Source organism: Camelina sativa, chromosome 18, assembly GCF_000633955.1.
Source record: "Camelina sativa cultivar DH55 chromosome 18, Cs, whole genome shotgun sequence".
NCBI classification, from domain to species: Eukaryota; Viridiplantae; Streptophyta; class Magnoliopsida; order Brassicales; family Brassicaceae; genus Camelina; species Camelina sativa.
The window spans coordinates 19,177,111-19,205,063 of record NC_025702.1 but is presented as its reverse complement, the minus strand read 5'-3'; the positions used below and the strand labels follow the sequence as shown (position 1 = coordinate 19,205,063).

At 37.7% G+C, this 27,953-nt stretch overlaps 5 protein-coding genes across 10 annotated transcripts; 2 read left to right on the top strand and 3 right to left on the bottom strand.

Moving 5' to 3' along the window:
- On the bottom strand, positions 132-4,495 carry LOC104762603 (oligopeptide transporter 4). Its single transcript, XM_010485927.2, has 5 exons — positions 4,019-4,495; positions 3,525-3,622; positions 1,427-1,990; positions 1,087-1,339; positions 132-1,013 (listed from the first exon to the last, which is right to left on the bottom strand). The coding sequence occupies exons 1-5, from the start codon at positions 4,493-4,495 to the stop codon at positions 216-218; spliced, it is 2,190 nt and encodes a 729-aa protein (XP_010484229.1). The 3' UTR covers positions 132-215.
- LOC104762602 (myb-binding protein 1A-like) lies at positions 6,093-11,754 on the top strand. 3 transcript variants are annotated; one of them, XM_019240426.1, is made up of 9 exons: positions 6,095-6,840; positions 6,915-7,040; positions 7,132-7,329; positions 7,425-7,652; positions 7,797-8,907; positions 9,458-9,510; positions 9,611-9,898; positions 10,043-10,490; positions 10,591-11,754. In XM_019240426.1, exons 1-9 carry the CDS (start codon positions 6,214-6,216, stop codon positions 11,439-11,441), a joined length of 3,930 nt encoding a protein of 1,309 aa, XP_019095971.1. In that variant the 5' UTR covers positions 6,095-6,213; the 3' UTR covers positions 11,442-11,754. The 3 variants fall into 3 exon arrangements, with proteins under 3 accessions (XP_019095972.1, XP_019095971.1, XP_010484228.1); XM_019240427.1 differs by lacking the exons at positions 9,458-9,510; positions 9,611-9,898 and adding an exon at positions 9,061-9,348 and having other exon boundaries at positions 6,093-6,840; positions 7,797-8,960; XM_010485926.2 differs by lacking the exon at positions 9,458-9,510 and having other exon boundaries at positions 7,797-8,960.
- On the bottom strand, positions 12,730-14,671 carry LOC104762601 (leucine-rich repeat extensin-like protein 2). Its single transcript, XM_010485925.2, has one exon. It carries the CDS (start codon positions 14,516-14,518, stop codon positions 12,998-13,000), a length of 1,521 nt encoding a protein of 506 aa, XP_010484227.1. The 5' UTR covers positions 14,519-14,671; the 3' UTR covers positions 12,730-12,997.
- LOC104762600 (fatty acid amide hydrolase-like) lies at positions 16,349-21,627 on the top strand. Of its 3 annotated transcripts, none has more exons than XM_010485924.2 (21): positions 16,349-16,538; positions 16,809-16,887; positions 16,975-17,084; positions 17,178-17,238; positions 17,371-17,561; positions 17,650-17,779; positions 17,903-17,980; positions 18,047-18,194; positions 18,330-18,442; positions 18,521-18,596; positions 18,887-18,958; positions 19,162-19,213; positions 19,484-19,564; positions 19,650-19,733; positions 19,828-19,931; positions 20,056-20,148; positions 20,456-20,524; positions 20,676-20,740; positions 20,889-20,950; positions 21,084-21,179; positions 21,413-21,627. In XM_010485924.2, the coding sequence occupies exons 2-21, from the start codon at positions 16,809-16,811 to the stop codon at positions 21,470-21,472; spliced, it is 1,824 nt and encodes a 607-aa protein (XP_010484226.1). In that variant the 5' UTR covers positions 16,349-16,538; the 3' UTR covers positions 21,473-21,627. The 3 variants fall into 3 exon arrangements, with proteins under 3 accessions (XP_010484226.1, XP_010484225.1, XP_019095388.1); XM_010485923.2 differs by having other exon boundaries at positions 16,806-16,887; XM_019239843.1 differs by lacking the exons at positions 20,889-20,950; positions 21,084-21,179; positions 21,413-21,627 and adding an exon at positions 20,795-20,835 and having other exon boundaries at positions 16,350-16,538; positions 16,806-16,887.
- On the bottom strand, positions 21,991-25,015 carry LOC104762599 (phosphoglycerate mutase-like protein 1). 2 transcript variants are annotated; one of them, XM_019239902.1, is made up of 10 exons: positions 24,832-25,015; positions 24,324-24,385; positions 24,098-24,205; positions 23,915-23,994; positions 23,525-23,687; positions 23,140-23,214; positions 22,902-22,990; positions 22,536-22,655; positions 22,402-22,446; positions 21,991-22,311 (listed from the first exon to the last, which is right to left on the bottom strand). In XM_019239902.1, the coding sequence occupies exons 2-10, from the start codon at positions 24,381-24,383 to the stop codon at positions 22,203-22,205; spliced, it is 849 nt and encodes a 282-aa protein (XP_019095447.1). In that variant the 5' UTR covers positions 24,384-24,385; positions 24,832-25,015; the 3' UTR covers positions 21,991-22,202. The 2 variants fall into 2 exon arrangements, with proteins under 2 accessions (XP_019095447.1, XP_010484224.1); XM_010485922.2 differs by having other exon boundaries at positions 24,324-24,393; positions 24,832-25,014.

The following is a 27,953-nucleotide window of genomic DNA, read 5'->3' as shown; positions in this document are numbered from 1 at the left end:
TTATGTCATTAATTTCCTCTGTTTTGAGTTGAACCATGTAGGAAGGAGAAGTTGCTATTTGTATATTGAAACCAAATCTTGTAAGAATAATTAATTTCTTTGCTACGGTTGTAGTTGGACTATATATATCGTTTGTTTTGAAGTTTTTAGTTACTTTGTTTATTAATGTTACGCTGTATCATACATTCTTGCCACACACCCATGACAGCCTAAAATTATTTAACCGGACAACCATCAACAATTACTCCTCTAGCGGTTGGACACTTAGCTAGATCACAGTGTTCACCTCTTGTTCCCCACCAATCCAAACTCTTCTCCTCCATCCCCACCGAGAAGTACAACAAAACCGCCATGAAAGCTACACCGGCGTCCATAGCCGCTGACAGAACATAGTTATACCTCTGCCACCAACTTTTCCGGTACCGGAACACAAACAAGTTGAATATTGTCCCGACCAATATCCATGAATTGTAGTTCACCGCAGTAGCTGGTGGCATCATTGCGGTTGCTCCTAGAAGAACAGGGAGATTCACAAGTGGAATCCAAGAACGTTTTGGGAACGCTTTGTGCAATGACCACACTATGACTGGTCCTAACGCGCCTCCAAGGAAAAACCAGTTCATGGCAGCATAGTTTCCCTGAGAACCGAAGATCCGTTTTGGTCCGACCAATCCCCAAATGACAGATGCATCGAAGAAAACACGGTCACCAGGACATGTCCATGGACTGTTGGGAGGTAGAAGTTCCTCTTGACATATGTTTTTGATAGAGTTTAATTGCCACCATGCGACCGTTATGTTGATTGTTCCCGCAAGAATTGTACCGATGAATTGGACCAAGAACATGGATCTTGGTGGGATCTTCATATAATGACCAAGTTTAAAGTCATTTAGGAAAGAGACAGCTTGTGCCATACTCATATATCCGTAGACTTTGAAGCATACGTTTGCGATAGGTCGTCCCGGGTAAATGAGTCCCATTGCGTACTCTGTTATTATATTCAACCCCGGTGTCTACAAAACAGATAAACAAATGAATAGGGCCGTTCCTTGCAGTATAAGCTACCCATGAATTAATATTGCTTACTTGGTTAGTTGTTGCCGTTATGATGCTTATCGGGAGGGTGAAGATGAAAGCCATCGCGCTTGCGAACACAAGTCCCCACCAAGGCATTTGAACCTCATCGTTCAAGAAAACACATAACGCAAGAGAGATAAGTAGTGTAACTGCCAACATCGAGTAAAACCACCATGAAGGTATGTCTTTATATCTCTTCATTAACCTCGTGTGTATATCTTCTTTGCCTTTATATGAAACTCGAAACCTCTCTATAATTTCTCTGTAGATGCATCAAAAACAAATAAATGATTGATCACATATATATCACTTTGGCAGTTACGAAACACATTTATGTTGCTTACTTTACCTGCCATAGAAGAGAGCTACGTGAGTGAGTGTAGAAGCAATGGTGGCGAAACCAAGCCCATAGGTAAGAGCAAAGAACATGCTCAAGTTGATCCTTCCTTGTTGCTCATACTTAGCCAAATCGAGCTCAAATTTATCATTCACGATCGCAGGAATATCGTATGTTTTGCCAACTGATGTGAAAAGATGGGACGAAAATATAGGAAACCTCGTAGCATTGTAAGAATCAAATCCCCAATAGGCTATAGGCAACACGATGTAGATCAAGAGAACATAACCGAAGAAAACGTTAGCGATGGCGAAGAAGGGGCTGATAAGTGGACTGAACAAGAAAGAGGCAACCGCAGTCCAGTCGAGTGTGAAGGCTCCAAGACCGAGACCTCTCATTCCCGAACCGATCTGTTGAGCAGTGACTGATCTTGGAAATGCCCAACAAACCCATGAGATGCTTGTGAGTGTTGTGAAGAGATAGCCAGGGACTATGTACCATCCGAAACTGCAAACTAATGCTATGACAAAGAATTTTGCTCTCGTCATCTTTTGGTCGTCCTTCTCATGCAATGCCCTATCCATGCAATTTTTAATTTTATTTTAAAACAAGCCGCTATGTGAAATATAATATAGCTGTTATGGAGAGTAAACTCACTTGTAATATCTATAAGCAAATATGGATTATTATCAAATTCAAATGCTTATAGAAAATTCATTAACCAAAAAGAATTGGATTTATTACTCTATATTGCTACAATCGTGCGTGTATATTTTGAGTTAGTGACGAAATATACTGTGTGGTGATATATTGACATATTGTGATAAGTTGGAAGTTTTGGCTTTTGAAAGTCTACGACGCGTTAGTAGGACTTTGACTACGTTTTTAATGTCACTATCTACTTCTTCTTAAAGTTATGATTAGAATTAGAAACTGTTCCCCTAATTTTGTGGAAACCACTTTACTATCTACAGTATACATATAATTAATTAGTCATCACTAGTATAATTAGATAGTATGAATTTGTTGTCAACATCTAAAATTTTCAAAGTCTTTCCATTGATTATACATACGCATAGACCCACCATGTGCAACCTCCACTACAACCACAGATTAAACAATTAACTCCATTTATTGTTATTGTAAATTCAAAAACTCAGTTTGTCGAGAAGAAAAAAAAAAGAATTATAAAACTTAATTATAAAACGATAGCGTGTTTCATCTTAAACATGATTTATTTTTATTGACCGTTAACGTATATATACATCTTTTCCTTCGTCATGGTTATGAAATGTGAAAGTGTTTATTAATCTTGTGGACCACTGAGTGAAGGAGTAAAGTTTCAATGTTTCATACTCACGTAGCCGCAAAAATCCCGCCATGTCTACAGCTTGACTCACGTAGTCACGTGGATTCATATTGAACACTTAATTAGGAAAAGTTATGATAGATATCAATATCCATCTTCAACGAAAATGTTGAATACTTCATTATTGTGTATGTTATGCCTTCGGTCAATCTTGTAGAAATGGATAAGAACTACGAAGTGGTCATGATCGATCAAAGGATAGCCCACAAGCGTGGACCATAATTTTGGCTAGTGTTATTCTATTATAGAGAGCAATTTATTTTCTATATTGACCTATTATGAAATAAACCACTCTTTTTATTTCTGAACACCATCATATATGCTATATGCATGTACGTTATGCATCAATCCTAACCAAATCGATGAGAGAAGTTTAAATTTACAAAAGAAAATAGTTCGAAAATTGGAAAATAATATAGGAAAGTCAATGGGAGCGCTCCTGCGAATGGAGTCAAAACTCGAATGCTCCGAACTCGAATAGCTAAATCTTGCTATAAATATTTTCAAAGAAATCTTTAGAATGTTTTTGGGGAAAAGAGATATGGATAGGCTTGTATTTATACTATTCGACACGCTGTACGTGATGCAAAGAACAAAAATGTTTTTACTTTGGGCTTAAGACTAAAATTAATAAAAGTAATCGTAATTGAGTTGCTTTCTCCCGCATATTATGTAGCTTTATCAGTTTAAATGGAATAATTAGTAACCTCATCAAATTTAAAGAGTACGTAGAAAACTCACCGAAACAATGAGACTTGAACCAGAGTGCTAGGCCACCACATGTGAGCTGGTTCGACCACATATTTCCTAAGCAAACCGGCCCATCCATATCCCAACACCTACCATATTTGTGTAACACTTCACATCAATTACACATCGATAACATTTAAATAATGAAATAAACAATCAAGAATGGGGCATCGTTGATGATATAACCCAAACCGACAAATTTCCCTTTTAAACCAAAAAGTCTCTACCTATATTTCATGCAATTTTTTTTTGTTTCCTAGCGAAATCATGCTGTTTAAAATATAAATAAATACTGAAGAAGTTAAAAAGTTACTTATTTCAGTATCAATAGTAAGACATGTAAATTTATTGAAATGTCATAATCTATCAGCTCGTTTTATTGTTATCTTGTAGTTACTTGGTGACGTTCGGTAAAGTAAATATTAACTATAGAATACTAGCTAGTATATAATTAACAAGTTGATTAAATGATTAAAAAGTGAAACCTGGGTAGTGATGATGAGGAGCCAACCGGCGACAAAAGAGATATCCCTGCGATAGAAAGCTTTTATAATTGTGATGATACCAACGGCATAAGCCGACCCGGATCCGAACGCACTACCCGCATTCGCAAATATCGATATCAAAACGTGCTCTTTCATGTTAAACGGACCCGGGTTCAACGAGAACCGGGTGGATCCACAGCCTGGTAACCCAAACCGGGTTTTGGGAAGCACTTTGGCCAAGAAGTGACCGATTGGGAGTGTAGCGACCTGAACCGTGATTTGAGTGATTACTAGCGGTTCGGTTCGGTACGAGAAGAACTGGTTGAGGAACGAGAGGAGGGAACATGAGATTAGACCCAAGAACCACATCCTGAACGTCCAAACCGGTAGTGTCGGGTCGTCTGTGTTTGTTACCGTTAGACGGACTTCTTCAATTGGGGATGTGTCTTCATCGGAGAATTCGTCGGCGATGACCATTCCGGTGAAGAGGCACTGTGTTTGAGTTAAGAGAGAGAGAGAGAGCTGTGGTAAGACGAGAAATCTTTATGTGTGAGACTGACAAGAGAACCATATCTCTCTCTTTTTATAATAGACAATATTGTTTTTTTTTTTGGAAAATAAAGATAAGTTTTTTTATCATATTTTAATTGAATTATTGTTTGGATCTTTATTCTTTAATGAGTCAACTATATGAAGTGTATGTACATCGTTATATGATANTTTTTTTTTTTTTTTTTTTTTGTCGTCTCGTTATATGATACGATGTGAACCAATTAGACTTTTTTGTTAATTTTTTTTTGTGATTAGTAGTACTAAACTAGTGGCAAACAAGAAGAAGAGAAAACTACAAAATTCTGCTTTCATACTATGACGTAAAATTAAATGATTTTTGTAATATTATAAAATAAAAGATATAAGAAATAAGAGTTGAAGAGAACCTTTTTGATGTTGATAGATGATAGTCTTCGAATTGAATCTTAGAATACGGCAATAAACTATGGAATTTTTTTCCACGGATGCACATTTGGATTTGACTTTGTATATACCGCCATCTCGCTAGGTACTACATATGGTCTGATTGGCAACATAACCAAAACTGTAAGCTAAAGCTGTAAGTTTTTACGGAATAATGCAAAACTGTAAGAAAAAGTTGTACATAAAATTGTACAAAAAAAATCTGAGAGTAAAGCTTTTAATAAAGTTTTTGGTAAAATTTTTGTGATTGGTAAAAAATCAAAACTGTACAAATAGTAAAGCTTTGTTTTTGTCACCGATCAAAGCCACAATCAAGTTTTAATGAGTTCGTGTGGAAAATTCTACAAACAAAAATTCTTCAATCTGATATATCGAATGATCCATGAATATTATTATCATTCAAACGTTCATCAAAAATAATGTATTAATTTTAGTTTTCTGTCAAATATTTGAAAGTTAGAAACTTAGAATTTGTTAATAGAATAAAAGTTTGATTATAAGATTTGAATATTAATGTTTTTTGGGCATATGCCCTCCGTTACTGCATTAGTTATGGTTCAGCATCCAATCAAAGTACTCGTTTTTTATGTGACTCATGTGGCCATGCATGCTGCATCCAAAATCTTTAGAACAGTTCAATCCTAGTGGTTTTGGTTCAAGCGAGGTGCCCGGTAAGTAAAAAACTAAATATGGGCTTTAAATGAACTCCTGTCATGGACCTGGGCTATAAGGCTTAGGGCTCATACTACCTTTTAGTGATTTTTTTTTAATCGTGGACTTTAATTTTCCAAATGATGTTGGGTACTTGGGCTTTAATAATATTTTCTTCTATATTAGCAGTAAATATTTTGCTAGTGTATTTAATTAAGAACTACGAAATAAATAATCCATATAAAAAAGATAATGTCTGGTATCTTTTGATCTCGTCTGTCTGTTTCATTCGGTTCCGTAAGGATTTTTACCTCTCTTTAACTAAAAAAAATTATTTTCTTCTCTTACAAAAAAAAAAAAAATTTACAAATTATTGGAACAAATGAAACCATTTTCCGTGGTCATAAAATATAATTTATTTTATTTTGATTTTAACTTCTAAACCCTAAAACCCTTTTAGTTGACAAGGGACGGTCGTTAGTTAAAAACGAAAGGCTTCACTTGTCGACTAGGGTTTTCTCTTCTTCCCCCAATTCCCCAAACCTCAAAAATCGAAGCTTTTTTTTCCAATGGGCAGTAAGAAGCGAAGCAGCGAAGACTCCACGGAGGTCTTGGAGAACAACAATCTAGCCGATTCCTCCATTGTCAAGACCAAAAAACCCAAGAAGACCGATAAGATGAATACTGATTCTGACACGGCGGCGGCGGCGGCGGCGGAGGCTGATACTGCTCCCGGTGTTGCGAGCTCCGGTAAGGATATGGAGAAGAAGAAGAAGAGAAGAGCTTCTGATAAAGAGAGGAAACTAGCTGCTGCTCTTGAGAAAAACGATGGTGTACTACTAGCTCCGCGGCCTAATCCTAAACCCGTGGCTGTTAATTCGAACTCTGATGAACCCGAAGCCGAAGCCGATGACGAGTCTCTTCCCGCCGCCGCCGCCGCCGCTTCTTCCTCGTTGCCTCTTAACTATTTTACAGATTTGGCTTCTTCTGATGCTTCTGTGAGAGAAGCGGCTGCTGAGTCGTTGGTACTGAAGTTGCAAGAGATTCAGAAGCAATACGAGATGTTACCTGATAAAGAATCTTCTGATGGTGAATTGATGCTTGAAGCTGAGAAAAACGATGGTTTGGATAACTGTGCTCCTCATCTCAGATATGCTCTACGGAGGCTTATCCGTGGTGTCTCTTCTTCAAGAGAGGTATCTCTTCTTTCTCTAGCAATTTACTCACTGACTCTTTTTGTTTTGCTTTTGCTAATGTGTTTCGTTAACAGTGCGCAAGACAAGGATTTGCCTTGGGGTTGACATTACCTATTAGCGTTATTTCTAGCATTAATTTGGAATCTTTGCTGAACCTCATTGTTGAGTCTTTGTCTATATCTTCATCCATGAAGGGACAAGTAAGTATGAGTTTTTATGTGCTTCGTTTTATGTGATTTTGTTAGAGAGAGAGAGAGAGACTCACATGCTTTTGAATTGCAATTGACACAGGATATAAAGGAATGCTTATTAGGTCGATTGTTTGCTTATGGTGCACTTGCACGTTCTGGAAGACTGATTGAAGATTGGCAATCTGATAACGATTCTCAGATTCTTAAAGAATTTACCAACGCTCTTATTGGTCTTGCTGCAAAAAAGCGTTACTTGCAGGAACCAGCTGTTCATGTTCTTCTAGACCTTGTTGATAAGGTATATAAATAGGTTCATTCTTCTGTGCGTGCAAAGTTTTATTGCAATTTTATTCCATTTTGTGAAGTTTTTTTATTGTGTTTTTTATTGTGCAGTTTCCTATTGAACCTGTCGTGACTCATGTTATGGAAGCTCCAGAGCTTCATAAATGGTTTGAACAAGCCACCGAGGTGGGAAACCCGGATGCTTTGCTCTTAGCGCTTAAACTCCGTGAAAAGATTTCAGTTGATCATCCTGTATTTAGCAAGCTACTGCCAGTTCCTTTCAGTTCTGCGAAGTTTTTTTCTGCTGATCATCTCTCTGTCATTGGTAATTGCTTGAAGGTACAGCACATGCCAATCTTTTTGCTATGTAGAATGGTTGAACATTTTAAGATCCTGTCTTGAGATTTTCATGAGTTTGTAACATCCTAATATCAAAAAAAAAAAAATTTCCACTATTAAGGGATATTTTTGTGAACTTTACAGGAATCTACTTTCTGCCAGCCTCGTGTTCATAGCTTATGGTCTGTGATATGCGATATGCTTTTACCGGAAGCCGTTGTTCAAAGCGAAGATGTCACATCTGTTTCAAGTTCCTCTAAAAAGCAAAAACGCAACCGCAAGTCCAGTCCCGTTGAAGAAGAAGCCACAAACAGCATCAGGAATTTTTACGAACTTTTTGTGGATGGAGTCCTAATTTCTTCATCTCATGATCGCAAGCATTTGGCGTTTGATATCCTGCTTCGTCTTCTTCCAAAGCTTCCTGCAAGTTTTGTCCAACATGTATTATCGTTCAAATTTGTTCAGTGCCTCATGGATATACTCTCCACAAAGGAATCTTGGTTGCATAAGGTTGCAACCAATTTTCTTGTGCAGTTAATGGATTGGGTAAAAGACGATACCAAGAGGGTGGCTGTTATAATGGCTCTTCAGAAACACAGTGAAGGAAAATTTGATACTATTACGCGTACAAAGACTGTTAAAGGTCTAGCTGCAGAGTTTGAAACTGAAGATGGTTGTACACTTTTTATCCAGAACTTGATAAATTTGTTTGTGGATGAACAGCATGTTCCTGAGGAACCTTCAAATATGAAATGGTCCCTAGAGCCTTGCTCTTTGAATTCAGATCAGAGTCAAACAACGGATGATAATTCTGAGATAGGTTCAAACGAGGAGAAGGATTCAGTTGGAACAAATGGAAACTCGGATGTGCTGAAAAGCTGGGTCATTGAATCTCTCCCTGGCATCTTAAAACATTCTAAGTTGTCCCCCGAGGCGAAATTGCGAGTTCAAAAGCAGATCCTGAAATTTCTTGCTGTACAAGGTCTATTTCTGGCTTCTCTGGGCACTGAAGTTACATCATTTGAGTTGCAGGAGAAATTTAAGTGGCCAAAGACAGCTACTCCCGCTGCTCTTTGCAAAATGTGCATCGAACAGCTTCAGCTATTGCTGTCAAATTCTCAAAAGATCGAGAATCCACCATCTAAAGGAAATGGCCTGGAGCTGCTCGATGATCCTGTTTCGTACTTTATGAAATTCCTTAGCACGTTGCAGAATATTCCCTCAGTTTCCCTCTTCCGTTCCTTGAATGAAGCAGATGAAAAGGCATTCAAAAAATTACAAGAGACAGAAAGTAAACTTTCAAAGGAGGTAAGTTTCTTACTCGTTTTGCTACTGTAAGTTGAAATCTTACCAAAATAACGTTGATGTGCTTCTGAGTTTTAAGTTGTGAAATCTTATTATGTGGCAGGAAAAAGATTGTGGATCATCTGCTGATGCAAATAAATTTCATGCATTGAGGCACTTGGTCGTTCAGCTGTTGCTTCAAATACTACTCCATCCGGGAGAGTTTTCAGTAGCTGCTAGTGAACTTTCAGTATGCTGTGACAAAGCTTTCAGTTCACTTGATCTTCCGAAAAGTGATGGGGAAGGTGAGGCAGACGATGAAGATGAACCAGCAGTCATGGATGTCCTCTTGGACACATTACTTTCTCTCTTGCCACATTCTTCAGCTCCAATGCGATCTTCCATTGAGCAGGTAATAAGCTAGCCAAAGTAAACAAATTCTTTTTTTTTACTCAACCTGAAGAGACGGATCCTTGGGGGCTAAAATGAGATTCAGNTCTTCCGTTCCTTGAATGAAGCAGATGAAAAGGCATTCAAAAAATTACAGGAGACAGAAAGTAAACTTTCAAAGGAGGTAAGTTTCTTACTCGTTTTGCTACTGTAAGTTGAAATCTTACCAAAATAACGTTGATGTGCTTCTGAGTTTTAAGTTGTGAAATCTTATTATGTGGCAGGAAAAAGATTGTGGATCATCTGCTGATGCAAATAAATTTCATGCATTGAGGCACTTGGTCGTTCAGCTGTTGCTTCAAATACTACTCCATCCGGGAGAGTTTTCAGAAGCTGCTAGTGAACTTTCAGTATGCTGTGACAAAGCTTTCAGTTCACTTGATCTTCCGAAAAGTGATGGGGAAGGTGAGGCAGACGATGAAGATGAACCAGCAGTCATGGATGTCCTCTTGGACACATTACTTTCTCTCTTGCCACATTCTTCAGCTCCAATGCGATCTTCCATTGAGCAGGTAATAAGCTAGCCAAAGTAAACAAATTCTTTTTTTTTACTCAACCTGAAGAGACGGATCCTTGGGGGCTAAAATGAGATTCAGTTTGATCCTTTGGTTCTATTGTTTCCGATAGGCTCAATCTCAACTTTATGTATCTTGTAGTTTTTCAAGTACTTTTGTCAAGATGTCACCACGGATGGAGTGCTGAGAATGTTGCGGGTGATCAAGAAAGATCTAAAACCGGCTAGACATCAGGACCAAGACTCTGAGGATCTTGATGACGATGAAGATTGTCTTGCTATTGAAGATGAAGAAGAAGAAAACGAGGAAATGGGTGAGACTGGTGAGAGTGACGAGCAGACTGATGATTCTGAAACAGTAACCGGCGTTGTCCCTATGGCAGTTGACAGAGAAGGTCCTGATAATTCCGATGATTCGGATGATGATGATGGAATGGATGATGATGCAATGTTCCGCATGGACACTTACCTTGCCCAGATATTCAAGGAGAAGAGGAATCAAGCTGGCGGCGAAACTGCTCAATCCCAGCTTGTTTTGTTTAAACTCCGTGTCCTCTCTCTTCTTGAAATCTATCTCCATGAAAACCCAGGTACGTGCATCATAAAACAAATGATTTGGCATGATGAAATTCACTATAGTAGTCTCTCCTAAATTCTGTACTCTGTGGTTTTGGTGATGTTTTTTAACAGATAATCCACAAGTTATGACAGTGTACCTAAACTTAGCTCAGGCACTTGTGAACCCAAGCACTGCAGAAAGTAGTCTGCAGCTTTTACAACGTATATGGGGTATCATCCAGAAGAAGATCTTCAAGGCTAAAGAGTATCCCAAGGATGAATCTATGGAATTTTCTGTACTTGCTTCTTTGTTGGAGAAGAATCTTAAACTGGCTGTGAAACCATTCAAGAGTAAGTCAGTAGCTGATCCTTCCAAGAAGAAGCAGTCAGCTGCGTGGAACCGACACAAGATGATCACTAACCTTGGCCAGAACTCAACTTACTGGGTTATGAAGATAATTGACTCGAGGAAATTCTCAGAAACTAAGTTGGAGAAGATCTTGGATTTGTTTCGGAGTGTCGTTGCCGGGTACTTTGATACGAGGAAGTCTCAAATGAAGATAGAGTTTCTTGAGGAAGTGTTAAGAAGGAGACCATGGGTTGGACACAAACTGTTTGGTTTCCTGCTGGAGAAAAGTGGGAATGCAAAGTTTGAGTTCCGTAGAGTGGAAGCTCTTGAGTTGATCTCTGAAACTCTGAGATCGTTGGTTCCTATAAACGAAACCGCCCTAGAAGATTCGAAAAAAACAATGAAGACCCATCTGAAGAAACTGAGTCATTTGATTAAAGAACTAGTTGCAAATATGCCCGAGAACAAAGCAAGACGAGGTCAGGTGCGTAAATTCTGTGCCAGGATCTTTCAAATGGTGTCTTCGTTGAAACTCACCAACTCTCTCCTCAAGGCTTTGGGACCAGATGGTCAAACAGCTTGTGAAACTGCTGTTGGTGATCTGTTTTTGAATTTCAAGAATACGGAGCATTAACGCAAGCTAATCCAAGAATCACAATTACTGGTGAAACCCCTCTTCTTAGTCTTCTCGTTTTTATTTTTCTTATCTTTCTATGAAGAAAACTTGAAGGATCTGAATCACAAGTTTTGAGCTCTACATCTGTCAGTCACCGAAAGATTTTACATTGTCACTTTGTCCTAAAGAGATGATTTGTTATATGATAATTTCATCAATTTTGTTTTCAAGTTGTTGTGTTGGTTATATTTACAGATTCAGAATAGTATGTTAAAAACTATGGATTTCATATGTTTTCTTCACCAGATAAGATATATTTGCTTTTGTTAGACATTCTTTGTTATAAATACTTATATTGGGGTGGATTTATTAAAATTTTGTATGAAGGGAACAACAATCTACAGAAGCATAGATATCTCTCGAACATGTACATATGTTAACGGGTTTCTTCTGGTTATATATGAGGTGGAAAGATATAAAATCGGATATGTAAGTTATAACTTACATCTAATTGGTGTTTGATTGTTGTTTGCGAATGTGATAATATAATTTACACAGTTAGGGTTCTAGGATGAAACCAAATTCAGGAATTCATGCGTTGACAGAGTAATGTGGATTATTATTAGACGATAAAAAAAAAACAAAAAATGATAAAGTGAAGACTTTACAGTGACATAGACTAGTGCATACGAGACATCTGTTTTGGATATCAATATCATACTATAATTTAATCGGGGGGTTTTCTGTTTCGATTCAATGATCATGATGGTGATACATACTGATTACTGGGTGTCGTTTATTGATTCGGGAAGGATGCAACAAACAAGTTCATGACATGGCGATAAGTGCGTACGTGACAAAAGCTATGACTTTTCTTTTGTAAGGATTCTTAAAAAAAAGGGTTCAAAAACTCAGCACAGCCTAAATAATATTCTTTCCCACAACACCTGTCCCTGAGTTTGATAGTTTACTTTCTTGGACCCATTTCTATTTAATCTCATTAAGTAGTATATATTTGTAGAAAACTCGTAGATGGTCGCTGAGATCTTCTAGTAAAAATCCGGTCACACAGAGTGTATATTATAAAGAAGCCAACTATTGAGTTTGAAATGTTTATATACTTCCACAACATAAATGATAATTCATTTCTCATCAATCAATCTCTTCATGTGTAATAACCCAAAATATATACATACCACTAATATAATAGAAAAGAAAAGAAATAGAAAATATCTTTTTGTTTTTTGTTTTTAATATGATAAATAATCCAATGTCATCGACAAAAGGCCAAAAGGGGAAAGGTAAGAAAGGCATAAAAAGGTTGTCATATAAACGCAAGCCAATGCACAAGAGACATGATTTAGCAAAACACACTTCAGAGCAACAACAAAAAAGTTAATGGAAGTTGCAGAACTCAAAGAACATCTTAAGATTATATAAACAAAACATTATTTATCAGACATGCACATATCAAAGTGATCTCAATTACACTATATAATATATATGATAATGACGATGGAAATTTGTAACGGATGAACAATAATCTGATTTCCAACGATGATACCTTTCATTAATCAAACTGCCGAATCTGAACTCTGAGATGAAACTTTAGTTGCCATGTTCATAGCAATAAGCTTCCCGTCCGGTCCACTTCTCACCTCTCCCATTCCATTCACAGGTAAGCCAATCCCATGGTACTGTGCCGATGGTGGTGGTGCCTCTGTGTAGTAAACTTGTTTCCCCATTCCTCCGGTGTACGTCACCTGAGTATAAGCTGACGTATCTGGTGGTAATCCTACGACTTGTCGTGACGGTGGAACGGCTGCGTATTGCGGTGGAGGAGGAGCACCATCAGAAGTAAAAGGCGGAGGAGGTTGTTGTTGTTGTTGTGCTATTGTCCCTGTTGGTAGCTGAGCCACGTTGTATGGTGTTTGGTGTTGTTCTCTGTATGTATCTGAAGCCATTCTCTGTACCGGAGGATAATACCCGCCTTGGTTTACTGGTCTCATGATGCCTTGCGGTTGCTGTGGCGGTGGCGCGTGGTATACCGGAGATGGAGTCGGAGTTGGAATCATGTATACTGGTTGCTCTGGTAATCCTAATCCCGGTGTTGTCGTCGTAAACACTCCTCCTGGATTGTGGTTTCCTTGCCAGAAGTTCGTCATCGGAGGAAGAGCTTGCGGATTCGTTTGAGGAATCGTCGGCTGCGGCGGTGGCGGCGCCGGATTTTGAGCGTACGGCGGAGAGAAGTATCCTCCGGTGGCTTCCGTTAAACCGTCTTCGTTACTCTTCCTCCTGTATACAGCTTCCTGTTGTTGTTCTTGATCCCTAATATGCATCTTCTGAAATTCCTGCATTTGCCTTTGAATCTCCATCGGGTTTACGCCGTGATCCGGTTGAATCACACGCGGATCGTTGAATAACGGAGGATCCGGAAGCGGTAATTTCGTCTCAGGCGGTGTTTGCGGCGGAGGCGGAGCTACGACTTTATCCGATCCGAACAAAAAATCCGCATTATTGGGAGGAGGAGCTGATACTGATTTCTCCGAATCAGAGAGCCTAGGAACAGAGTTCAAGGCCTCGACGAAGCGATCTCGATCCGACTGAGTGGAGCCTTGAGAACCAAATCTACCGGAAGCGGAAGAAGCAGAAGGGAAGAGAAACAAACGCATCCTCGCTGGCTTAGAAGACATACGAAGCAAGCGATCGTACTCGTGCATCATATGCTCCAGATCATCATCGTTAGTAACGGAGATCAAAGCGTCTAAGTCTTCTCCTGGAAGCTGATACTTAAACGTAACATCATCACCGCCTCCGCCGCCGCAAACGGCGGAGAGCTTGGAAGCTAAAACAGGGAATCTAATCCCGCGATCAACGGAGAGGATCTTAGTTTCACCGTTAACATAAGTGAGTTGGTTATCGTGAGGACGGGGCTGAATCTTGCCGCCATAGCTGCACATAAACCTCACCTTGTAGCTCTGTTGCTGCTGGTTCTGGTTCGGGTTCTGATCATCCCATGGCGGTGGGTTATCGAATTCGATCTCGCGAGATCTTGGTGACGAGTCGGTTGAATCTGGATACGAGAATTTCTCCATCTCTCTTTTTTTTTTTATCAGGTACGGATTTTTAAATTAATTCATGAAGAAGAGAAGAGAAGAGAAATCAGAAAGAAATGGAGAAGACTGACTGTGATGAAAATGGTTTTTATTAGGAAGTATGTACAGTAATGTTGGAAAATGTTAACTTGACAGGATAGTGTACGTGACCTTATTGCTTATTTACACGTGGCCTGTCAGATTTTGATGAGTTTTAAGGCGGTGTTGAGACTTGAGAGTTATATGACGGTCTGTAACATTAGCGGAATCTCTCTCTCCACGGATTAATATGACTTTTTTTTTGAGACGCTGTTCTGTGACTGTGATGATGGGCCCAAACCCAAAACTTGATAGTTACTTATGAAAAAGGAAAATATTAAAGTCGTTGTCGTCGATCTTTCGCCTGATCAACCTTAGATTTGTTTTTATGATTGTGTTTTTGGGTTATCTAAGTTTTTTTTTTGTGCGTGTCTAGAAGATAACAATTGTAAAAGGTTCAAAAATTTAGTATGATTTACTGTATGTATTTCAATACTGTGACCTAGATATTTTTCCTAATCTGGACATCAACTCTATAAAAGACGATAATTTAACTTTGTCACCGTGTATAATCCACTTTCTCAATTGTTTGCATTTTTTTTTTGGCCAGATTGTTTGCTATATTATAGACCATAGTTTATTGCCAACTTGCACCTTATAATATATGGTTAAATTGTTGTAATTATTCTAACTTATAATAGACGTCTTTCACCAGCATGCCCAAGGTGCAATCATGGTGGTACAAGGAAAAACAAACATTAATTTTTTTGAATTAATGTATTAATTTTACTTGTAAACTGTATATTATTTACTTAACATTGGTACCAAACAAAAAAAACTCACAACAAAATACAAGAAACTTTATTTGGCAGCCTTGATTAGTATATTCCAGTATTGTGCACACTGTCCATGTGAATTTGATGTTAGATATTTTACTGTGCTAGAAATGTTTTAATATATTTTCATCCAATAAAAATGTCTCGTTTAAATTTATTCTTATGACCGGAATTTAATAATCCATAATATATACTATATGGACTAATCGGCACGGTACGATGTTGATCGACGAGTCATAAAAATCAAGTCGTGTCTCGTGGTTGTTTGTAGATAAGTCAACGGCCAAGCAAATTTTGGCAAAGAGGCATATATTGTTCAAGACCTGTTTATTCATCTCAGCCAAAAACTTTTCATTAGACATTAAGATGATTTACAGTATACGTTTCTTTAGATAATCGAGCATACTTGTGATTACTTGTAAAGCCTCTTCTATTAGGGATACTACTTATCTTGCCATAATATTGGAACATTTGAAAGAATCAAAATTTACAGAATCTCTAATAAAAAAATAAAAAAGGAATCGAATTTTCTTTATATATGAAACGATATACCAAGTGGAACATAAATTCGTTTTTTTTTTCTTTTTCTTCAACTTCATTAAACCAAATCAAATAAACAAAAATGCTTAGAAATACATAAATACGTAGAAAGTATAGTTTCATTATTATCATACAAAAGTCGAACCATATAAAAACCAAAACCGAATCAAATTAACTAAACTTGTTCATCTAAATTGTCATTCCGAAATTATGAACTAAACCAACAGACCAAAACCGATAATTTGAAATTGCCAAACTTACTTAATTTGGTCACTGTACGTGGAAATAAAACTAGGAAAATCAGAAACAATAGTTAAGGGGCCAAAGTTATAATATGTACAGGATAAGAGGGCAGGTATGTTAATATAAAAACAACGTTGGAAGATTTCAACTATTGAGACAAGTTCGATCACAATTCACACACTTGAATATGTAATTGAATACAAATCAGTAGAAAACGTTAAAGAAGATGTATATACAACATTCAAGTTCCCAACAACTTCACCGCTCATCCATCCGCTGCACGGCATTCTTCATTTAGTAATAATCCGCTCCGCCAAATCGGATCAAACATTTGTTTCTCAGATTCCTCTTTCGGCTTTCAGGTTTGCAATCCGAATCCTCCTCCATAACCATTTGTTCGTTCGTTTCGCTCCTGATTCTTTTTTTGGTTTTCTGCTGCCTTGTCGTTCGTTTCTGATTACATTGGATTCTCGCAAAATTTTCATCAGTTTCGTCACCGTCACCTTTCATGTTTTTGCTCCACTTAATTTGTCTCTAGATAACAGATTCTTATGACATGTGAAGAAAATTCAGAACCACGGACTCATCCATTTGTTTGATTTATCTTCTTTTTTTTTTTTTTTCCCCAGAAGATGGGTAAGTATGAGGTCATGAAACGGGCAAGCGAGGTTGATGTTTCTACTGTCAAATATAAAGCTGAAGAGATCAAAGGTTTGCTTCTCTATTACAAAAGTCTTTGGGGTTTTAGCTGAATTTGGTTTGATTATGGATTTGATTTGCTTCCTCTGTATTTTTCAGGCCCTCATTTGACTGGCTTTTCGTTCAAGTTGTTCGTTAATATACTTGAAGCACCTCTTATTGGCCCATTGATTGTAGATCATCTGAAGAAGGACAATGGCATGACAAAGGTCTCTTCTCATCAGACTGACGTTAATCATCATTTTTGCCTTTTTTTTTATTGGTTATTGGTGTATTGATTACATAATTTATGTGCTGTGTAGATTTTTCGCAACACAGTTATACCAGAAGAGCCCATGTTTAGACCTGAGTTCCCATCTCAAGGTATTTTGCTTCTACCTTTTCGTTTATTATCTTACGTGATACCCTGTGTAAGCTGCTTATGTCAATTAGTAATCATCATTTGTATAAAAACCTCAAAAAGATGATAATTGTGTCTTTGATTTTTTAATCTAGAACCGGAGCTTGATGTTGTCGTTGTTGGCGAAGATAGAAGTCCTATAGAGAGATTGGAAACTGCCTTGAAGTGTCTTCCTCAATATGATTCTTCTCGTAGCTTCCATGCTGATCCAATGTCATCCTTCCGGTACTGGAAGATTCGTGATTTTGCATATGCTTATAGATCTAAGCTGACAACTCCTTTGCTGGTTAGTCTTTTTTTTGTTTTTTTTTTTTGTTTTGCTACTCTTTCTTTTTTTTTTACCACAAACAGAGAATGTTGTTGCTGATTGCTAGGTAGCAAAAAAAATAATCTCAATCATTGAGGAGTTTAGCTATGACAAGCCACCAACACCATTCTTGATTAGCTTCGATGCCAATGAAGTCATTAAGCAGGCTGAAGCTTCTACACAGAGGTTTGAAGAAGGTAAACTATGCATATTCCGAGATTCATTTTGTATCATTTTATATATTCAGCTTCAGTGAGGTTTTAGACGTGATTGTAGAGATCTGTGTTGATCATATTGGCTATTGGGTGTGAGCTGTGTAGGAAATCCAATATCTGTTTTGGATGGAATTTTTGTGACAATCAAGGACGATATTGATTGCTTACCCTACCCAACAAATGGTTAGTATTTCATTCTTATATGTTATTGAAAATAAATCCAGACCTGTCATAGGGTTTTTATTAAAGGTGGAACAACATGGCTGCATGAGGGTCGTTCTGTGGAGAAGGATTCAGCAGTTGTTTCAAAACTGCGATCTTGTGGTGCAATCTTACTTGGCAAGGCAAATATGCATGAGTTAGGCATGGGAACCACAGGGAACAATTCAAATTACGGGTAAGCTACACAGAAGAGGACACACAAGTCTTATTTTTTTGCTGATAGACATAACACTATTTTGTTACTTGATACGGTTCACTTTCAACATGTTTCTTGCACATATATTTCATCTTCTGGTATGCTGCATTGCAGAACCACAAGAAACCCACATGATACTAAAAGGTACACGGGTGGATCTTCCTCAGGTTCAGCAGCTATTGTAGCCTCTGGACTATGTTCAGCTGCTCTAGGAACAGATGGTGGAGGTACCAAAGTTATTTTTATTTGTTTGACCTGACCTACGATCTGCATACCTACTAGGTTTAGTATTTCTGGAAATGCAGGTTCTGTTCGTGTCCCTGCATCACTTTGTGGTATAACGGGACTGAAAACAACATATGGTCGGACAGATATGACAGGGTAAGAGAGAACCATTACGTCTTTTCCCTTCCTTGGGTGTTACAAGTTTCTACTTTTGCTTTCATCTTGTTTCTATCTAAACCATCTAGGTAAATATATATTCGAACTCTTGGGTCCACCGTCCATATTTGTACGTCTTGTTACATTTTGTTGTTTAAAAATATGGGAAGTCAGACGTAGTATGGCTACTTTTATATGCTTCCGTGAATGAAATATTGGCACATTGACTGGAACAAAGATCTAGCATGTATGACATATGATTTCCGATTTGACCAGTGTCATCTCTACAGGTCATTATGTGAAGGTGGAACAGTGGAAATCATTGGTCCCCTTGCTTCATCTTTGGAAGATACCTTCTTGGTGTAAGTTTAACTTTGTTTAGACGTTATTGTTTTATTCTTTCAAATTTTGGCCTCTTTGTAAAGCATTTAACAATACAACTGAGTAGAGGTGAAACCAACGAACAAAATCTGTTCAAATCAAAACCACACATTATCTACTTCAGATGTTTGGTCTTCGGATAAACCTGGATTTTTAATTAATGCAGCTTTGTGTATGTTTCCAGGTATGCTGCAATCTTGGGTTCTTCATCTAATGATAGAATCACTTTGAGACCGGTAACTTTTCCAGCTATAATATATATATACTAGACAGCACTCGATCAAACCTTAATGAGAAAGATTGAAATATAGTCGTTTGTAGAAATGTCTCAGTTTATACACATCTTCTGTTCCCAAGAAAGGATGATGTCTCTTTTACTTGCTGTATTCACAAGGATTTTAGAAAAATAATTACATATATAAAAGTAAAGTGTTAAGCACTTCTAGATGTAACCATAATCTTGCAATATGTTCCCGTATGATTTGGTCTTTGCAATTATTCTGTAGACCCCTCCCTGTTTCCCAAAGTTATTGTCTCACAACGGAAGCAATGCTATAGGATCTCTACGGCTAGGGAAATATACAGCGGTGAATATTCTACCCTTGCTAGTTGATCTGAGTTAGATTTAATTGCTTCAGTGGCATTTTTAATGCTTTTTAAAAATCCATGCAGTGGTTTAATGATGTTAATTCAAGTGACATCTCTGACAAATGTGAAGATATCCTTAAGCTCCTATCAAACAATCATGGTTGCAAAGTAAGCTGATCATTTCATTATGTCTCTCTCACTCTACGGATTTTCGATCGATATATTGTTTTAGCTACAATCTCTATATGGACTTTTGTTTCAGGTGGTGGAGATAGTGGTTCCTGAACTAGAAGAGATGCGTGCAGCCCATGTTATGTCGATTGGGTCTCCAACACTGGCTTCTCTTACTCCTTACTGTGAGGCTGGGTATGTCTTTAGGCTTTTTCTGATTTCATCAGCAGTATATCTCTATATCCCCTTTGTATTTCTATCATCTACAAAAAAAAAATTGTTTTTTGGTCTAAATTCTCACCTTTGTCTTATGTTTCAGGAAAAATTCAAAGCTAACTTATGACACTCGTACCAGCTTTGCGATTTTCCGTTCGTTCTCTGCTTCAGACTATATCGCTGCTCAATGTCTTAGGTAAACGGCAATAATACAATGTAGAGCTTTCACTTTTGCTTCTAAAATCACAGGAATAAGTTTTTGCTTGAAGTGCCACAGAATGATTTTCTCTTGGTAATTTTCTCATATGATTTTCTTCCACAAATCATTTGGTGGTAACTATACTATATGTTTTAAAGTCCGTACCAGTCTCTAGCTAAAAGTCGGATTTCTGGAAGTGTAGGATTATGAGTAGATGATTGACTCTAGAGGCTGCTTGCTTCAGGGAGCACATACGTCATTTCCTGATTTTTCTATACCAATATTGATAAATTTTGTGTTGCAGGCGAAGATTGATGGAGTTTCACATGAATATCTTCAAAGACGTTGATGTCATTGTGACTCCTACAGCTGGGTTCGTAAATTATTTGATGCATAGATAAATCATATCTTATCAAACCATCTAGTGAATCGAAGATCCCTATATTACTTCCAATGTGTTCACAAACAATTACTGCTTAAACTTCTCTCACTTTTACGTGTGAACTGCTGTCTTGTACAAACAGTATGACAGCTCCATTGATACCCCCTGATGCTCTCAAAAATGGAGAAACCAATCTTCAAGTGACAAGTTTGTTAAGCAAAACTTTTTCAACTTATGATATTCATATTGTTTCTTTTCTAGCTAATATAATGTGTGGAAAGCTCTAGCTGCGAATCTCATAGACATTTATATCAGAGTTTTTCAACTAATGATATTCATATTGCTTCTTTTCTAGCTAATATAATGCGCTTCGCTCTAGGTGCGAATCTCCTGGGCTTCCCAGCCATATCTGTCCCGGTAAGCAGTTTTTGTATTTCTCTAACCAAAGCTTAGACTATCGTGTTACTTATTTCATTCTTGCAATAACTTTATGTTCTTCCTGATTGGTCACTCTATTTTGCAACATATTGGCCTACAAAAATCAACGCAGGTTGGTTATGATAAGAAAGGGCTTCCGATAGGATTACAAATAATGGGAAGACCTTGGGCCGAAGCTACCATCCTTGGTTTAGCTGCTGCGATTGAGGTACTCTTTCCCTCTCTCTGCACATCTTAGAATTACGCAAATGATGCGTTTTTAAAAGATCGAGTAGTAGTGTGGTAAAAGGCAGTAAATAGTAGTGGTTCCAACAGGATCTCGGATCCATTCCAATCTTTGAAATTTCCTACTAGTAAAGAGCTTTTACTAGTGGTTCCAACAGGATCTAGTAAAGAGCTTTCACTTACGGTTCGGATCTTGAATCGATTTTGGTATTTCAGGAACTAGCTCCAGTTACCAAGAAACCTGCTGTCTTTTACGATATTCTTAATACAAACTGAATTCATAAGGATCTTCCGGAGAACTGAAAAGGCAAGGATTGTCTCTGGCTGGTGGTGGGATATTATTTATGTTTGCACTATACTCCCTCTGTCTCACAAAGATTAATGTTTTAGGGATATTTTTTTTTGTCCCACAAAGATTGATGTTTTGTAAACTTCAAGAAATAATCATTGAAAATATTAAAATTTTTTGAATTGTTATTGGTTTATATTTTCTCTCTCTACCAAAAAGTAATTATAAATTAATTTATAAATAAAAACTAAAATTTTTTTTAATATGTGTGAAAGTGTAAAAACATCAATCTTTCTGAGACAGAGGGAGTACAAGTTAACATGTCAATTGATCGACAAATCGACGAATTTTGTGCTGTAAACCCTGTTGGAATTTTCTGCATTGACTATGAATTGTTTTAAAAGATGTGTATTGGTTTCGTTCAAGTCTATATTTCCGTTTGCTATTGATATCTGAATCGCAATGGTACAATTTTGTATACAAATGAAATTTGGATTCATAACCATACCAGATGATAGCGTTTTAAAACATTTCCATCCGTTATTGTTTTACCAAAAACAACACAAAACTATCACTCAAGTCCCAATTAAGCGAACGAACTAGCGAAGTATCTTTTAAGTCGATAGTAAGACTAATAAAGAGAGATGCATACAACAAAGAAGGGATTTGTGTATAGATAGATAGAAAGTTTGAAGACAATGAAGTGTCCATAAAGAATCACTCAGCTTTGATGTTGTTATCATCTACAACAGCATCACTTGGAAGGTCAATCCCCTTTGGAATCTTACCTGGATAATCAGTCACCGAAGTATCCGATCCCAACATACTGTGAATACATAAAGAAACAAAATTAGAATATAGTTGGCTACATTTTCATATCTCATGGCAAGTTAAAATGAATGAAGAAAATCCAAACCTTCTATCGACGATGACCATTGAACGTAGCTCACAATTAGCAAAGCTGCAAATCAAAATGCAAATTAATAAACCCACAATATATTGAAAATTCCTCACTTATAATAATTGCCTCACGAAGGGTGTGAATCTTACTGGCCGCAAATTTCCTTCTTAACATCTGGATGGCATTCGCTTTGTAGTGCATTCAATGTGTGAAACAAGAAACCACTGTGTGTCACAATAGCTATCTCTTTTTCTTTCCTTGTCCATAGCCTACAAATCCAAAACCAGCCATCATACGCAGTTCTCTTCCATCAGCATTTTCGATAAGTCAACAGGACTAATGTAGATTACTTTAAATTCTACATGGAACAATAGTATATTGAAAGAATCTTCTTTCATCAGAGATTGATCCTATTTGATGCCAACTTCTACTTATCAAACTAACAGTGTCGAGGAAGCAAAGAGGAAGTTTCTCTAAGTTTTCACGTTCTGGACATAAGGGCAAAGAGACAATACCAGTTCAGGAACTTTTTTCCTCTAGCTGCAAGTTCTTCAATTGTTTCTCTAACATCAGCCTTCCATAACTTGTCTTCCTCGCTTTCTATCTGAAGGCAAATTCAAATGTGAGGAGTCATTTGGAAGCACGTATAGGTTGCTTGGCGTAGCTGTACGCTGCTAGTAGTTAATTGGGCAACCAGAAGATTACAAGTAATAATCAATGCCAGGCACATCTAAGACTCTCAATTATACTTGCCAGTGAAAAGTCAACTGCAGGGAAAAGAAACTGATAGTCGCTGGTACTTCTCCTCTGATCACATGGATGCACTCCCTGTGTCCACAAAAAATGGAATACAAAAGTGAAAACTTGACGCAGCTAAGAATGATTATATTATATTCTTTCCCTTCTCGTAGAGACAAGATCTAAGATTGAACAGAAAAATTTGTGCATAGGAGTGAGAAAACAGCAAAACTTGGGGTTGTTTCATGGTCACTATAAAGTGATGAGTAGGAGTGAAAATATTTACTCCAAAACTTGGTTTTAACTTGAAGTTCTGTAATAATTGTGAAGACAGATAAACGCAATTATGTCCGACTTTAGTTTCTCTCTAGAATATATGTATTACACTGAAAAGGCATACCAAATGTTCTCTGCAGGACTCCTCTGTAATAATTGGTGGGCAGTTTAAACTCGATATAGCAGCACGGCTACTATTTCCTGCATTTGCTACCATTAGAGGTAGTACATCACTTATATCTGTGTAGCCCTCTCCACCAAAAACACCAACAGCAGTTTGCAATGTTCTACATACAAAACAGAACATCGTTAGCACTTTTAACATCATCAAAGGTTAAATAAGTTTTCTGCTCATATAAAAAATGTGCATTTTTAAAATAATGACACAAACGAATTAAAGCACACCGTCTGGCACAATCTGTTACTCTAAGAACATATTGGCAACCAATAACTCTGTTAGCCTTCCTAACCAAGTAGACAAATTAGAAGAAGACCTCTGTAATCACAAATATACCTCATCAGTGGAGACGATATGACCAGTTCAATCTTCTTGTGAAGTCCACTGGAATGAACATGCTTACGCAAACCATCTACCTGTCACCAAACGAAACTATCTATTTAGTAACTGAAATTGGAAAGATGAATCTATTTCACATTTTGGATAAAGTGGTGCAAGTGCAGCTATTTTTCAACATACCTGTTTCCAGCCAAGTTGGGTCAACTCTGCATCGAAGTACTCCTGAGACATGTAGGCCTTATAGTTCTTTTCCCCATCAACATTGTGAATCCCCTGAGCATGTCTCACCTGAAAAAAAGTAGTCATTCCCCAAATTCTCAAAACCTCAAAAGACAAAAACCTAACATCATAACGAAACTTCCAAAATGATAGATGTCAACTCAAAAAAAGATAAAATACTACTCACTAAGTAAATGGTTTTGCAGCGGTGCAAAGGGTACAGACCTATACCAGCACCAGTCTCCATTTCTGCAAAACTGATTCAATACAGGCGTCAATGAAACATCAACAAGGATTATGGAAAAGCTTCAGCTAGCATTTTTACAAGTCAATGCGCACTGCTCTACAATTAAAGTTTCGTTTTTTTTTTTTTTTTTGTTTCAGACAAAACTCGAATCAGAGATATAAATTTGTAAAAATCGGGACACCAAGATCGAATTGAAAGATAACCAAAAGCCAATGGATGATAAAGTGCAGAAAACTACCAGCTGAATCAAAATCGTACAAGATCCAAATCTAAATCTAACGCCAAAAAACCACACAGCATACGCGAGACAATGCAAGCCATTAATTAAGATTACCAAAAATTACCCAGAAAAAAAAAAAAAGTAAACTTTTCACAGAACTAATCATTCCCATAAATGATGAATACGAATATAACAGATGCATATGAATATACAAATTGGTTGACATACAGGAGGAGATTCGAAAGATAGTAAACCAAAGGACGCTGAGGAAAGAAAGAAGATGTGAATGATGAATGATGGAAGTATGTATGAAGAAGAAGGCGACTGGATTAGTTGGGTAATTAGTTTTTTTGATAAATATTTTTATCAACTAATCTTAAATTGTCATTGGACCAATGAAAACAATTGAAAAAAAAAAAAAATGGTGAGAGCCGTCAATAATAATATTAACCACGTATACGGACCAACCAATCTGGGTCCGCTTCTTATGGTACAAATACGAACCAAGCCAAAACTAAACTCATCAGATACCAACTTTGTGAACCATCCAAATTTTATTATTATCCATATCTTTATCCTCTTAATTTTCAGTTTTAACTAATTTAATCTTTAGTATATTTTTTTTTTCTTTTTTTTTTTGGTTTTATGTTTTACATTGAGGAAACACGTAGGAATAACCAAAACGCACGTAACAAAAAAGCCGTGGAAAACGGAAAGATAGATAATACTTCCTCCGTTTCAAAATATAATACTCCCTCTATCTCATAAAAATTGATGTTTAGAAGATTTTACACATTTTAAAAAAACAATGATTACTGAATTTAAATAATGTTTTTTATTTGACTAAAAAGATATTATTTAATTTTAAACCAATAACAATTCATAATTTTAAATATTTTCAATGATTACTTTTTGAAGTTTATGAGACAGAGGAGTATGTTTGATGTAAAGCAAGCAGATTAAGAAGTATTTATTTTTAACAAGTTTAACCAATCAGAAATAATATTGCATAATATAAAATATTAAACTAATCTAAAAGTTGGAGAGAAACTTGAAAACATCCTATATTAATAAACAAAAAACTTCTCTATTGGAGTATTAGGTTTGGTAGAACCTTAATTAATTAATATCTTGAAAATTGGTTCACAAAAGAAAAGATAACGGTAAATCAGAACCTCTAACACAGAGGTTATGAAAACGTATTCGCCTCACTTCATCATACACCGAATGACTTCGGGGACAGACAAATAAGAAGATTCATCAAGTGACGAATCATCTACAGGCGTTATTTCCCAAAATGGTCCGATTCGATCTTCGCTGAGGTCTGGGAGGAATGGATGAGCCTCGAACATTACAATGTTCGTTTGCGAGAGAGAGGCCATCGCTTCAGAGAGCTCGGGGAGAACGCGACAACTGGTGTTCAGATGAAAGGCGAAGGGGAAGAGTGCAGCTGGATCTGCGGAATGAGTGGGACTGATCGGGACAGTAGCTGGTGTTCGATACANCGCATGGATCGGTAACAAAGGCAGACGAGGAGATTCAGAGGTGGCGAACTTCATCATAAGGAATGCTACACGTTTGAAGACTGCAACTTTCTTGCCACAATCCAATGATGTTGAAGCCAAATATAAGATGCTCAAGGACTTGGTATCTCTGACTACGCCTTCAATTCCGTGTCAGCTTCTTTTCGACTGAAAAATTACACAAGAAACAGCAGAACAAGTGCAAGACAAAACTGACTCTCTTTATCTCTCTCTTATTTTGGTTGTCCTTTAAAGGTTTAAGAATATTCTAAATGTAAATCGCAGGCTCACAAAAATTTTTGTATAAAAGGAAACATATTCAAAGACACCTACCTGCTTAAGCTTTGGTCATTGCACAAAGCGTTCCCAAAACGTTCGTGGATTCCACTTGTGAATCTCCCTGTTCTTCTAGGAGCAACCGCAATTATGCCTGCAACCGCGGTGAACTACAATTCGTGGATATTGGTCGGGACGATATTCAACTTGTTTGTAATTCCGGTACCGGAAAATTTGGTGGCAGAGGTATAACTACGTTCTGTCAGCGGCTATGGACGGATGGACGCCGGTGTAGCTTTCATGGCGGTTTTGTTGTACTTCTCGGTGGGGATGGACGCCGGGAGCAGGCCAGATTCTTGAAGTAAGCAAGGAGAGGGCCAGCAATAGGCAAAGTATCGAGAGGGAAGTCGTCTAGAAATTGACGAAGCGTCTGTTGGGCAGAAGCAGTAATAGCGTGAGCGTGTTGCCCACATCGAAGACATTGAATCCAAAACAACACGGCAAAGTAAAGGCGGATGATGTATGGGTGATACTCGCAAAGTATCTGGTTTGAAGGAAGTCCAATGGGTGGACAGTCAGATAGCGTGCCTGAGCCATGAAACGCTGCAGCAACGGAAGAAGCTACGTCTCGAACCTTGGAAAACCAAGTTTTGGAGACGTTAAAATGGAGGAAGCCGTCATAGGTGGACAGATTATCTGTTTCACCTAGAGTAGGGAATTCAAACTGCTCGACGTGTCGAGCAAAGACTTTGTGAAGTGAGGTATCAGCCTCACAGGGGTACTGGAGTCCAGACGAACATGTTGTCCATCTGTTGAAAAGATTACGGCCGGGTTGCGATTCCTGGAAACGTATGGCTTCCAAAGATTACTCCCTCATTGTCATTTTTGACAGGAGTGTGATCACCCTTTTTAGGAAAGGTGGGCGGGTTATAAGTAATCAAGGAGACAAGGTCGTCAATCAGGGCAAAAAGGCCGGGGACGTTAGGCATCAGAAAGGCAGCGGTGCTATTAATAGCAAATTGGTTACGACGACGAGGTCCAGGGTTGTTGGGCACTGATGGAAAGACCAATCCATAAGATTTGATTTCTGGCTGGATTGGTGGGGAACAAGAGGTGAACACTGTGATCTAGCTACGTGTCCAACCGCTAGAGGAGTAATTGTTTGATGGTTGTCCTGTTAAATAATTTTAGGCTGGCATGGGTGTGTGAAAAGAATGCATGATACATTTGGCCATATATATAATTGCAGATGGTGGAACAGGTTCCATTGGAACTAAGTGAAGCTAAAACTGTAAAATACGATGCACAGTCTATAATCGAAGTCTTCAATACTAATCTATAATCGATTCTAACCAGCAGATATATATACATATGAAGTATGAACCAATGAAACCAGAGAGAAACAAGCCGAAGGAGACTGATCAAAACAAAACCAAAGTGTTCACTTCTGAAGGATGAGGACTGTGTTGTCCTCCTCTTCTCCTGAGGATGAGGACTGTGTTGTGGCTGTCAAGTTCTTGGGACCTCAGCTCAGCCTATGCAGGCCTGCAC